Source organism: Hyalella azteca, unplaced genomic scaffold, assembly GCF_000764305.2.
Source record: "Hyalella azteca isolate HAZT.00-mixed unplaced genomic scaffold, Hazt_2.0.2 contig3796, whole genome shotgun sequence".
NCBI lineage: Eukaryota > Metazoa > Arthropoda > Malacostraca > Amphipoda > Hyalellidae > Hyalella > Hyalella azteca.
This window is the reverse complement of record NW_025934031.1, coordinates 3385-16749: the sequence shown is the minus strand read 5'-3', so window position 1 is coordinate 16749 and position 13365 is coordinate 3385. Positions and strand designations below refer to the sequence as shown.

Genomic DNA, 13365 nt, shown 5'->3' with positions numbered 1-13365 from the left:
CATGACTTGTATCATGACTTCAGAAGCGAAACTAACCAAACTACAATACGTACGATTCAGAGCACCGAAAAATGTTTCCACTGTGTTATTTTGCGAGATCAAATATTATTAAAATAAAAGTTTATCTGTCACTTGTGTCCATCAAACTTACAGGCTGCATCCAGCAGGTACATGTATATATGGGTAGAGCACCCTGGGGCAGTCTTATCAATGATAGTTACGTGTTCACAACTGGCCGTATTATCAATTATTCTTACGAGTTCACAACTGGCCGTATTATCAAAGATAGTTACGTGTTCACAACTGGCTGTATTATCAATGATAGTTAAGATTTCATAACTGGCCGTATTATCAATGATAGTTACGTGTTCACTACTGGCCGTATTATCAATGATAGTTACGTGTTCACAACTGGCCGTATTATCAATGATAGTTACGAGTTCATAACAGCCAATAAGTGACAGCTTTACACGCTGAACCCTACAATCGTAGACAAAAAATAAGCCGCTACGTGTACTTAGGCCGCTGCGTGTACTTTACTTAGGCCGCTGCGTGTAGTTTCAATAGTGCTGTCTCCGTTCACGAAGTACTCGAGCTTATTTAATATAGTAAAGAAGCATGGCAACAAATGAAATTGGTCCCCTGGCTTCAGAGTTACTAAGGAAATGGACCACATTTCGGACTTACTTAACCCGCCAAAAATAGAAAAGCAGTGTACATTTTTAATCCAAAGAGAGGGCTGGGGTACGATTATAGTTCATTAAGTTACAAATGCTTGATCCGCCAGTGGTCAGGAAAAATTGGCCATAATATATCCTCGAGATAATATTGCACGGAGAAATATACCTCAAAAACCCACCTAAATAAAACACTGAAAAATAGTTCTGAAGTTGATCCGTTGAATGAATAATTATATAATCAATCAGCGTGATAAAAAGGCCGTTGAAAACTTGAAATGATCGCAGCATTTTTTTAAAATTTTGTAATACCAACATTTTTTTTCAATCAAAAATTATGTGTAGTAGTTTCATCAAAATTCAAACGCATTACAGTGCATTGATATTCTATAAATAACGATATCATATTTTAATCTCGAATTAAATATTGAACTATATTCAGATTGAATGTTCATATTTTCTTAGAATTATTAATTAAATCTGATTACGTAACATCATTAACACTCTGGACAATTTTTTTCAACGCAGATTGCGATTCACTGATTTCATCACTAAATTTTTTTAAATCATTTCGCAAGGTTTCTCCCTTATCATTGACCAGATGTAAAACGATTTATTCGATGATTAAATCTAGGACTAGATTTAAATTGAGGTGAATTAATCAACCAACTTATATCCTATTTTAGTTTCATCTAAAAATAAAAGTTAGGAATAACTTATTGCGAAGGAGGTTGTGCGTGGGACTCCTTCCTTATACCATATTTAGATCACATGCTTTAACGCTGCGCAAAATTTGCCACCAAATTCTTCTCCTGATGCTTGCCTGAGGCAGAATACCGTCGAGCTCTAAAGTTTGCAGTCGAGATCAATAAAAAAATTTATTGTATACATATTTATTGTTCGATTTAGTCTGTAAATTACTTTAGGAGCTTATTTTATTCGTTATACGAATAGATATTTGAAGGATTATTATATTCTTGACACTCGATTTGCAGGCTTCGCGCGCGCAAGAGAAGGTCTGCACAATTTCCACCGACTGAGGAGACCGGCTCTCCCGTAGCTATTTACACAGACGACATATATCGCCCCGACCGTCCCCGAGTACTGTAGTATTTACATTAGTTGTGCCCTAAATTTTCTAATGTGGATCAGTAACTTTCAGTATTTGTTTGTGTTCAGGAGGAATCTTTGAAATCATTGAGTCTGGGATCGCAAATAAGCGAAAGGAAACGTTTGAGACTACATTTAAGGATGGTCAATCTTCTTAGCGAACCAGGAGTCACAATTTACAGGATTTCATAAGGCGTAACATTCTACAAGCTGTTGGAATTCAGTCTCTTGCGTTTGGTACGTTGTAAAAAACTCCATGCATACACGATACAAAATATAAGCTCAAAATCTCTCTTAAGCTGAGATAATGAGTTTATACCATATCTATACGGTAAGGAAAATAGAGATCACTATTCGCTGCTTTCAAAACATTATACGATGTTCAAGAATTTGACGACAGAATTAATGCTTACCTACGGCGAGTGTCTTCTCAATCTTCCGACGCTCACTGTTGTTTTCTTCTCGTTGTCTTGTGACTCCTCGTCCTTTCTAAATGGCAGTGCTGTTTTTTCTTCGAAAAAGATGTCAATTTACAGACTCACTGGCAGATGAGTCAATTCACAGGCGAGAGCCTTGAAGTCACTTCTGATTTTTCGAAGCTCTTTTAAAACCACAAGATAATTTGTCATTTTTTCATTTGCAAACTGGAGTCACGCGCCCGAATGATGAGAGCGAAAATATCTCTATATTCAGTAAACAACAATATATTAACAACAATGTTCAACAACTACAACAATATAACAACAATACCTAGACTGATATTACCAGATGTGGTGAGTGTGAGTATAACATGCATTGCTCCTTGACGTACAACTTCTCTGCAAGCTCAAAGGGTATTTTGAGAAAATTGGGACCTCATCCTTTGTTCGTTTTGGTATTCCAAAATGTTGTAGTATGAGGAGGCTTGTAGATTTTGTTGAGGTTGTCCTTGTCTTCTTTGTAGCCACTCTTTGTGTTGTTGTTGAAGTCTTAGCTCCTGCAGTTGAAGCTTCTGCTGCTGGTGCTGGTTCAACAGATGCTGTTGGTGTAGCTCGCTCTCGAAGTCTTCATCCTGACTCTCGGATGGCGGAAACCGTCTTCCTGGAGACCGAATTTCGACGTCAGGCGAGGTAGGTCTAAACAAATTAGAGGAGTAACTAGCTGATGGTTGAGCTTCTGGTGAGTCTAACGGTAAGTGTTGTGAAGGACGAGCCCAAGCCATGAGGCTTGGTGGATTATCGTCACTGTGAGTTCTATCTTTGGGCCTTACTATCGCCGAAGCTTCAAGTGAATGCTGCTCCTCGAAGCCATCGTCTAGGTGATGTTGTTGATCTTGTTGCAGTTGCTGAGAATGTTGCGGTTGTTGTTGATGTTGTTGCTGATGCATGTACTGTTGTTGCTGCTGAAATCTCCGTTGAAGCTCTTCTTTGTGCTTTTGACGTTGAAGTAGAATCTGCCGTTGATTCTGTTCTTCGCGCTCCTGCTCATGCATGATACGCATTTGTTGCAGATGGATCTGCTCTTGTCCTTGATGTCTTTGCTGCTGTTCGTTCAGTTTTAACAATTGTGATCGATTGAAAATGGGAATTGTTCGTTGCTCAGGCTGGAGAGTTTGACTCGTCATCGCTCCCAGGAATCCTTCTGAAGGCCGATGTTCCATGCCTCCAGGGTGAGGAGTGACAAACTGTTGACCCGTAGTACTTACATCATCGTGGTCCTTGGCTGTACTTGTAGTTAGAGTGTTGTAGTGATGCTCAGGCGAGATGGTCGTGCACAATAAGACATTTCTGTGGATTACAGGAGGCATCTTCGCGGTGCTGGTCATGGCGGATGTAGATGGGGGCACGAGGGCTAGGGCAGAAGCAGAGCTCGTGGTCGATGGTTCAGTTAAGGAGGGTTGAGAGCTATAGTGGTGCAGGTGATAGTGATGGTGGTGATGATGATGATGTAGATGATAGTGATGATGAGGAGCATTATTTGGCATTATTTTCATAGAAGAAGATGACGAAGGAGGTGGTGGAGGTGGAGGAGGAGGAGGTGGAGGAGGGGGACTAGGAGTATCTGGTGGAGTTAACTTTATTGGGCGAAGAGCAAGACGCGGGAAAGGCACGGGCTCGACAACAGGTGCTGAAGTTGCAAGAGACGGAGGTGATGACACCAAAGGAGCGGCTGTGAAGATTACCTGTGGTTCTCCTTGAGACCTCGCCGCTGTGGACGCGGGGCCGGACTGAGGCATCATGTTACCTGGGACGAGGGAAACTTTTCGAGCTGATGACGTTGGAGGCGAGGAGAAAGAACTTGAATGCACGTATTGGACACTGTGACCAGCGCTTTGTTGTATCAAAACATGACTTGTAGGCGGTGTTGATATTGGAACTGGAACACGTTGTGTAAGAGGTGGGGAAAGTAACCTTGCTGAAGTCGAAGGTTGAGGGAACCCGGCCGGTTGGGAGGTGGGTCCTCCCAATTTCAACCCATGTGGAAACGTCGGAGGTACAGAGGGCGGAGGTGACGGGGGCTGGGGAGTGGGAGGAGGTGGGGGAGGAAGCCTTGGTGGAGGTGGCGGAGGAGGCGTAGGAGTTGGAAGCGGCCTAAATAAGGATCTAGATCTCAGAAACTTGAAACTTGAATCAGCGAGGCAATGCTTGAGTAGCAAGTGAGGTAAAAGACAAGGAGCAGGCGGAGGAGTGTTGGTAGTTTTACCTCTTTTGTCTGGCGTCAATGATCGCTGCGTAAGCGTCATTTGCGAAACTGATGGCACCGTCATGGGGGAATATAAAGAATGCGACCCTGTCGAAAGAGTCGCTGAAACCTGCGGTGTGGTCACTAAATGCGGTGGCATTACTGCGATCGTGTTCATGGTCGTCGTGCAAACATTGGATGAAGTGATGTCTAAGATAGAACTGGTATTGAAAGTAAATATTCTAGGCGATGAAGGTGATCGTGTTAGATGATGCAGATATTCAGGAGTGCTATTTGAAAAACTAATAGTGGCTGACGAAGGATGACCACCTCTTTGAGCCACGATAGTACTAATTGGATGGCGGGCATTTAGCTGTTCAATTTCGTGTAGTCTAGGACTGTCTTCTTGGATGGGCGGCAGTGATGAGGGCAATGCGATGGAAGGAGCAGATGCTGAGTGTAGTAGAGGAGGTGTTGTGTTCGGGGGGCGGGGCTGCGCGTGCTAGACGGGGTTCTGACGAGGCTCAGACAGAGCTCTATCAGACGGTACACCACCTGGTGGACACGTGAGATCCAGAGAGCTGTTGTGAAGGTGCTGAGCCAGTCTGGGGGCCACGCCAGCACGTCCTGTGCCCCCCACCAGACGGCCTCCAGCGGTCCTACCTCTGCCGTTCAGCAGTCCAGAAGGATCGTCGACGACGCCACCTCCTAAATGTGGCGTCATCGATCCTGGAGGTGCGTCCCCACTGTCCATCAGGGGTTTCTCTTGCCCTGCGCCAGGTAGTGTGTAGATTTCCCTGGGACGACGAGAAAATATTTACTTAAAATAGCGTTTTTTAAATCGTATTGTGTATTGTGTTTAGAATCTGTTAGAAAACAGTGTCTTTGTGCAGGGCCTAATTTTGAAATGGAAGTTATATTTACACATCGAGGATAGGTTTCAGTGCACCCATAGAGTTCACCTGCTAAAACTTGAGGAGTTCAATGCAATGCTTATGGTAGCGGGCAATAAATCTTAAAATATGTGATTGCTTATTACTTTTGTATGAGGCTTCATAGAAAATAGTCGCATCACACGCTTCGTTAAGATTTAAGCACACAGGAGTTTTGGAAGATGTCAAGGCTGCCTGAAAGCTGCCATCCGCCTTTCAGAGTGCATTCGAAGATAAAATATCAAGATATTAACTCAATATCTATGGTCTATATATATTAACTCATTGCCTATATTGATTTCATATATAGTCTCCATAGTATGGTCAATATTGAAACAAGCTCACCTATATAGTTCCGGTGGAATTCGAGGCTGTCTGAAGGCTGGTCTGTAGCTCCTAAAGTCCTCTTCTTCAGCGGGGCCACAAATCTTGTACGCGCAGCAGGTGACGATGCACAGGGCGATCAGAGCCCCAAAACACATCGCTGAGAGCTGCATGGCCAGCACGATGTCTGGGGGTCGGGCAATGAGAAATGAGGTGTTAGAAATGTTAATTGAGACGATATGTGGGTGTTAGAAATGGTAATTGTGACGAGATGTGGGTGTTAAAATGGCAATCGAGATGTGGGTGTTAGAAGTGGTAATTGAGACGAGATGTGGGTGTTGGAAGTGGTAATCGAGACAAGATGTGGGTGTTGGAAACTGCAATCAAGACAAGATGTGGGTGTTAGAAATGGTAATCGAGACGAGATAAGAGTGTTAAAAATGACAATCGAGACGAGATGTGGGTGTTAGAAATGGCAATTGAGACTAGATGCGGGTGTTAGAAATGGCCATCGAGACGAGATGTGCGCGTTTGAAAGGGCAATCGAGACGGGATGTGGGTGTTTGAAATCGGGTTCCATGCGAGATGTCGATCCTTGAATCAGAATTGAGACGTAATGTGAGTGTTATAAATGGTAAGTGAGACGAGATGTTGATATCATAAATTAGATTCAGTACCAGACGCGGTAATACAAATTACATGCAGATATTAGACAGAGACTTGCAGATATTAGAAATCTGACTTATTCCAAGAAATGGGTATTAGAGATCGGAATCGATGCGAGGTGTAAATATTACGAATCAGGACCGATGCGAGATATGGATATTGTGAATAAGTACAATCGACCTGTGGGAACGAACAGTACCGGATACATAATTCAGTGGTGTATAGTGAATCGCTTAATAGTTATCGGCTGCCTTCATGAGTTTTCGCATGATAATATTTCTTCCTCATATTCATATTCAGGGTGTAAAAGTAGTAATAAGGGTAAGGTCTGAACTAATAATGGTTGAAATTAATTTTCAAAATTTATAGATAATATCAAGTTTTCACTATTTATTAACAAATCAAGTGATAATTTATTATGAATAACATTAGGTTATCACTATTTCTAGCTTATATAAAGTTCTCAAAACTGATAATATTAGGATAATATTAGTTATAATATTGATAATATAAGGTCCCACACTTATTATTCATCATTCCATTTAGTATATTTAAGATCTCACCTTCCCATGTCATCTCATACGCGGCCGCGTTGTGCACGCCTCTGAAGCCATACCGCGTCGCCCCTCCACCGGCGCCCTTAGCGCCCTTACCGCCCCTCGCGATGCCACTGGGCAGACCTGTCCATAGCACCTCTCTCAGGGTCTGTCCATATCACCTCACTCAGGGTCTGTCCATATCACCTCACTCAGGGTCTGTCCATATCACCTCACTCAGGGTCTGTCCATATCGCCTCACTCAGGGTCTGCCCATATCTCCTCACTCAGGGTCTGTCCATATCACCTCACTCAGGGTCTGTCCATATCACCTCACTCAGGGTCTGCCCATAGCACCTCACTCAGGGTCTGACCATATCACCTCACTCAGGGTCTGTCCATATCGCCTCACTCAGGTTCTGTCCATGTCACCTCACTCAGGGTCTGTCCATATCACCTCGCTCAGGGTCTGACCATATCACCTCGCTCAGGGTCTGACCATATCACCTCACTCAGGGTCTGTCCGTATCACCTCACTCAGGGTCTGTCCAAATCGCCTCACTCAGGTTCTGTCCATGTCACCTCACTCAGGGTCTGTCCATATCACCTCACTCAGGGTCTGTCCATATCACCTCACTCAGGGTCTGTCCATGTCACCTCACTCAGGGTCTGTCCATGTCACCTCACTCAGGGTCTGTCCATGTCACCTCACTCAGGGTCTGTCCATGTCACCTCACTAAGGGTTTTCCATGTCACCTCACTCAGGGTCTGTCCATGTCACCTCACTCAGGGTCTGCCCATGTCACTTCACTCAGGGTCTGTCCATGTCACCTCTTTCAGGGTCAGTCCATGTCACCTCACTCAGGGTCTGTCCATATCACCTCACTCAGGGTGAGTGGTTGCTTGTCGATATGAATGTTAAATTGAATAAAGATTAAGGGAGCGAAAATACTTTTAATTCCGAAAACAGGTTCTGTTCGAAGGCATAAACTACGCTCAAAAAGCAATGAAGCTTGGAGATTCTGTAACCGACACATACAAGTATTATAGAATAGAATAGAATAGAAGTGTCGGCACTTAAGAAATAGGCCCGTGGCCTGTTGCCGATTCTTGAATTTTTCGTGATTTGATTACCATATGTATAACTGAATAACATAACATTTGTATAGCTGAAAAGTAACTTTACTAAAGTACTAAATTCCAGAAACAATTTACGATAAAGTCATACGCTTACGGTGTTGGAAGTAAAGGTTAACTACAAGTTGACGCAGGTAAATCAAACACAGGTTAAAAAGTCGAGTCTGACCTGCCAGCAGGACGGTGACCAGCAGCACAATCGCCTCACTCAGGGTCTGTCCATGTCACCTCACTCAGGGTCTGTCCATATCACCTCACTAAGGGTGGGCTGTTGCTTGTCGATATGAATTTTAAATGAATCAAGATTGAGGGAGCGAAAATAATTTTTATACCGAAAACTGGTTCTGTTCAAATGCATGAACTGCGCTCAAGAAGCAATGAAGCTGAGAGATTCTGTAACCGACTCAAACAAGTAACCTCATGCATTTATACAACTGAAAAGTAACTGTCGTACTAATTTTCAGCGACAATTTACGATAAAGTCATACGCCTACGGTGTTAGAAATAAAAGTTAACTACAACTTCATGCAGGTAAACCGAATACAGGTTAAAAAGTCGAGTCTGACCTGCCAGCAGGACGGTGACCAGCAGCACGAAGCTCGAGAGACGTTTCTTCAGCCCGCTGCGCAGACATGTCGATGGTGTTCGTCTTCCTTCGATGCTGCCGTCATCAACTTTGTCGTCGTACCTGACGTCTTTGTTATCGTCCATGACGCCATGTACGTTGTTACCTCTGACGTAGTTTGAATTCCCTACGTCACTGCAATCGTTTAAATCAGCGTGGTCTCTGACGTCACTCAAGTTGCAGTCGCGTCTTGTTTCGTTTGGGTCCTCGCTTCTAAATGTGTCATCATTTCCTCGTGTATTTTTTGGACCTGTAGTCCAACTGCTGTACCAGGGTTGCTCTCCATTTGATTCATTGGAATCTCTTGCTATCAATGAGCTTTCGGTAAATGTCTCGAAAAATGGGTTTTCTCCTTTGTATTTGAAGCACAGGTAACACCTCCTAAGTATTTTCAGGTGAATGTTTTGAAGAATATGTTGTTTATAGATATTTTCATCAAGCAAAGCCATGTCGCAAACTAAACTGCCTAGCACCGTTCTTCTACGAATCCGGCAGTCGAGCGCGGAACGCACGGTATCAACGATGCCGCTATATCATGGTACTTCAGAACCAAAAACCTTCTCCTTGTGGAACCAACGATGAGAACCATAGAATCATCGTTGAGAAACGCAGAACCATCTTTGAAGAGTGCTGTGTAGAACCAGTAAATATATTCGAAAGGTTCTCAGAAATCAATTGTCTTCTCTTGTATAATGTGAAGAAATAAATTTTTGGGGTCCCTCTGACCACCGTTGTAACCAAATTGACTACATTTTCTAGGTTCAACGGCCAGAGAAAATGTATCACAATTTTTCAATAAATTGAATCATAATTTTTCAACGGTGGCTTCACCGCCGTGGTCTTTTGAGCCACACATAAAGAGTCTACATAACTGGTTGTTTAATGACAGACAAGTTCACTGAGACAAATAGAAGTTGTGTTACTTGATTTTGCGGAAGAAAACTTGATAACTGACATTGAATTCTAAAAAAATATGAGATCCTCTAAGCAAAAGTTTAGAAAAATTCTAACAATTAAACCTATTTAAAAGCATGTTTTGAATATTAGAACCTATCTGGCAGTTTGTGATGGAACAATGGCGGTGAAATATTTAACAGCGCTTATATTTTCCGGGCTTCTTTTCTAAATTTTGCCACTTGTGATTCTTGATCATAATTAGTGCAGATGTATGTAGTTTTTAAGTAGCTTATTTTCAAACTTATTTTGTTTTTGAACAATTTACACGCGATCTTTAACTATAATTGCATTTGAATGAAATGATTGTAAAGAAAGCATTTTTTCGGTACAACAAAATACTTGCTCTACTGCTTTACAAAATAACACTCTCAAAATACCATCACTCTTACTGAAGCAAGAGTAGTGACTCGCTCGTGTTATGAGGATTAATAAATTGCAACTTAGTTCAACTTAGGCGTGATGCTCCTTAGAGTTTTTTTCTGCCTAAATTGTAAAATAGTTTAGCTGGTAATTTCACAGCCTTCACGCACTTTATTAGTAAAACAAACTCCCATGCAAGATAAGACTTGTACGGTTGCCAGAAGACAAGGATCTGGTCTCGTCAGGAGCGCAGAGGTTTCTTCAAGCACAAAGTAAGTGCTAAGCTCTGCGGTTACCTATAGCTCTGACCAGGCACAGAGCTTGTATCTCTATAGACATGCTCGGAATGCAGATCTCTGGTAACTTACAGAGTGCAGAGGTCTCACTCATAAATTTCATCATCCGGGCGCAATTTTTTTAGTCATGCATCAAAAAAAAAAAAAAGCTCTAGCCTCTTATTGGATGCCAAGCTCCGGTACAAAGCTCTAACGATGCACAGATTATAAAGCTCTGATCTGGCCGGGTCCAGAGTGCTAATCTCTGCTTAAGTACAAATGGCAAATCTCTGCTTAAGTACAAAGTGCAAATCTCTGCTCACGTACAAAGTGCAGAGCTCTGGCCCTGTGCACAATGCCAAGCTTTCGTCCCGTGTCAGAGCAACAGGACTAAAGTGCAAATCTCTGCTCAAGTACAAATTGCAAATCTCTGCTCACGTACAAAGTGCTGAGCTCTGTCCCTGTGCACAATACCAAGCTCTGGTCACGTGTCAAAGCAACAGGACTTTGGCTCGAGGCTATCGCATGCCCCGTCGTGACGCATGTAGACAGTTTAGCCATCGCTCATGCCACGGTAAACACGACGCTCGAGTTTCGTGCTGCCGATGTTGGTTTGGTAAGCATGTTGTCTCTGAGGTCACTTTACTGTGGTCATATTTGATAATTACAAATGAACTTATCTCTACCTAACATTTTATTCAGTTATGTGCTTCTTCAATGAATAATGCCCTCAGTTAGCAACATGATAACAAATTGAAAGGATTTGCTATCAATGAGTTATCAGTAAATGTCTCGAAAAATGTACATTCGCCTTTAAATTTGAAACACAAATAATATCCAACTGAAGAGTTTCAGCAAGGTATTTTTAATAAGAGAACTGAATTAGGCTGAACAATATTCGGTTGTTTCTTCCTTCGCGGAGAAAACCGCGGAGGATCTGTTTCCTAGATAAATACAATTCTTTTACGTTCAAAATTTAAAAAAATATCAGCCACTTTTTAAAATAAGAAAAACTTAAACGGGATTTCAATTGGATTCATTTTTTAATTTGATTCACTGCCAATGTCTAATTAGGTTTGTTTGTTTCACGTTCACAATTATCGTGTTTATGATTATGTTATGCAATATTTTCTCAGAATTAATCCAAGTTTTTGAAAATCAAATTCTATAAAAAATATTTGATCACTTGCTAAACTTCTACCATTATGCACGATTGAAATTTGACCCACGAAAATCATAAGACTAACTAACCCATGATCGGGAAATGACCTAGGGAAATTCTACGTTCTCTAACTAATCTACGATCAAGAACTGACCTACACAAATTCCATGGGCTCTAACTTACCTCTGATCAAAAACTGACCCCACAATCTCCAAATAACCTGTAATGGTAAATATATTTACAAAATTCTAAAGATCTCTAACTTGACACGCTCGCAAACTTGCCAAAAAAATTTTCAAAATGGAAAACTGACCTACAAAAATTCTACGATCATAAACTGACCTTTACAGTTTTTACTACGGAAAACTGATGTCGAAACTTCCACTATCAAAAATTAGCGTACAAAATCATGTTGAAAACTGATCTAAAAAGTTTTACGGTGAAAACTGGCCTACAAAAATTTTATGACCAGACGTACTAAGACTTTACGATGGGAAACTGGCAAAAAAAAATCTACGATCGAAAACCGACCTACAAAAATTTCTTGACTAAATACTGACTTGCAAAAATTTTACTATCGGGTAATGACCCCTGAATATTCTAAGATCGAAAACTGACCTACAAAAATTCATTCTTCTTCGGGTGCTCCGAGACGACAGCTTGTTTCCTCTAGCAGCAAGTGCAGCGAAGTGTAAACAGTCGAGTCACTGCAAGTACGGCAAATAGAAGTGTTTATAACAACGGCCTCCCTGCAGTGAGGGACAGCGTAAACTGTCAGCACATGAACCCATGACCTGCCAACATCTGTACACATGACCTGCCAACATCTGTACGCATGACCTGCCAACATCTGTACGCATGACCTGCCAACATCTGTACGCATGACCTGCCAACATCTGTACGCATGACCTCCCAGCACCGAACAGCAAGGGTATTTTATAGCAGCGGTAGCTTAAGAAAATAAACAAAGTGACCGCCACGACTGTTATTCAGGCTATTAAAGAGGAGAAAACCCCAACCATGCGTCAATGGTATAACCAATTGCTAGAAATATAAAAAAAATAGCATGCCATGTTATAGTAACATGAGACATACATGTCTGAATAAATTTAAGTACAAACGTTTCAAAGTGCTTACGTATATAATGGAGTAGAGAAGTTTTCTTTGAAAAACATGTAATTAGTCTTTTATAAAAAATTATGAAACAAAGAGTTCTATTAGCAAAATATGAGAAGAGTTCTTTGGATTGTCCAAGGTTTAATTCATATAAGTTGTTAGCCTCCGTGTAACCATTGCTGTGTATTGTTTCCTGATATCAGCTGAGGAAATTTTCTTATATTCCTTATCTTCTTATTTTGAACTATAATTGTCAACATTTGAAGAATACTTTGAATAATACATTTAATTGTGAATAATAATACTTTAATTGCCATATAACGCAAAATTTCAGTTAACTTTCAATTTTTAAATGTTCAAATAATAATATTGCATGTTCTGGGTACACTTCTTTTTATTCAACTTTTAAGAATTAACCGATTTAATTTAACTCCTCCAAAATTTTCAAAGATGCATAAGTATTACAAAGTTTTTCCCACTGTGGCTTTAACACAACCGGCAAATCATTTTATAGCAAGCTGAACATTAAAAAATTAAATAAAGTGGCATGAGATAAATGGAAGACAAAAATCACAGTAATCAAAACTGTTGCTGCTTAATCTTTAAAAATTGATCTTGATACCAGCCTTTGAACCCTTGAGTTATTTGCTTCCGTATTCGATCAGAGTTCGAGCCGAGTTCGCCATCTTTGAAGAGGCAGCTGTGGCCGAGGAAGCGGCAGCAATGAAGCTCCACTTCAAAAAACAAGAAAACACTACCGAAAAAACTGAAATGGCTGAACACCATACCCTTAATACTGGTTCCCGCACCACTTTTCTCCTTTGACA

At 41.3% G+C, this 13365-nt stretch overlaps 2 protein-coding genes across 2 annotated transcripts; both read right to left on the bottom strand.

Moving 5' to 3' along the window:
- Window positions 1-1040: 1040 nt before the first annotated feature.
- Window positions 1041-4312, bottom strand: LOC125177539 (alpha-protein kinase 1-like). Its single transcript, XM_047879774.1, has one exon. The coding sequence runs from the start codon at window positions 4003-4005 to the stop codon at window positions 2614-2616; it is 1392 nt and encodes a 463-aa protein (XP_047735730.1). The 5' UTR covers window positions 4006-4312; the 3' UTR covers window positions 1041-2613.
- LOC108680823 lies at window positions 4313-9520 on the bottom strand. The gene is made up of 4 exons (XM_018169737.2): window positions 8610-9520; window positions 6934-7050; window positions 5726-5891; window positions 4313-5245 (listed from the first exon to the last, which is right to left on the bottom strand). The coding sequence occupies exons 1-4, from the start codon at window positions 9115-9117 to the stop codon at window positions 4951-4953; spliced, it is 1086 nt and encodes a 361-aa protein (XP_018025226.2). The 5' UTR covers window positions 9118-9520; the 3' UTR covers window positions 4313-4950.
- Between the last annotated feature and the right edge of the window lie 3845 nt (window positions 9521-13365).

Excerpts from the sequence above, each read along its gene's own strand:
- LOC125177539 (XM_047879774.1), bottom strand. The coding sequence starts at position 4,005 with ATGATGCCTCAGTCCGGCCCCGCGTCCACAGCGGCGAGGTCTCAAGGA.
- LOC108680823 (XM_018169737.2), bottom strand. The coding sequence starts at position 9,117 with ATGGCTTTGCTTGATGAAAATATCTATAAACAACATATTCTTCAAAAC. Across the intron at positions 7,051-8,609 it reads GGTCACCGTCCTGCTGGCAG|GTCTGCCCAGTGGCATCGCG; the intron begins GTCAGACTCGAC and ends TGCTATGGACAG. Across the intron at positions 5,892-6,933 it reads GTATGAGATGACATGGGAAG|ACATCGTGCTGGCCATGCAG; the intron begins GTGAGATCTTAA and ends CCCGACCCCCAG.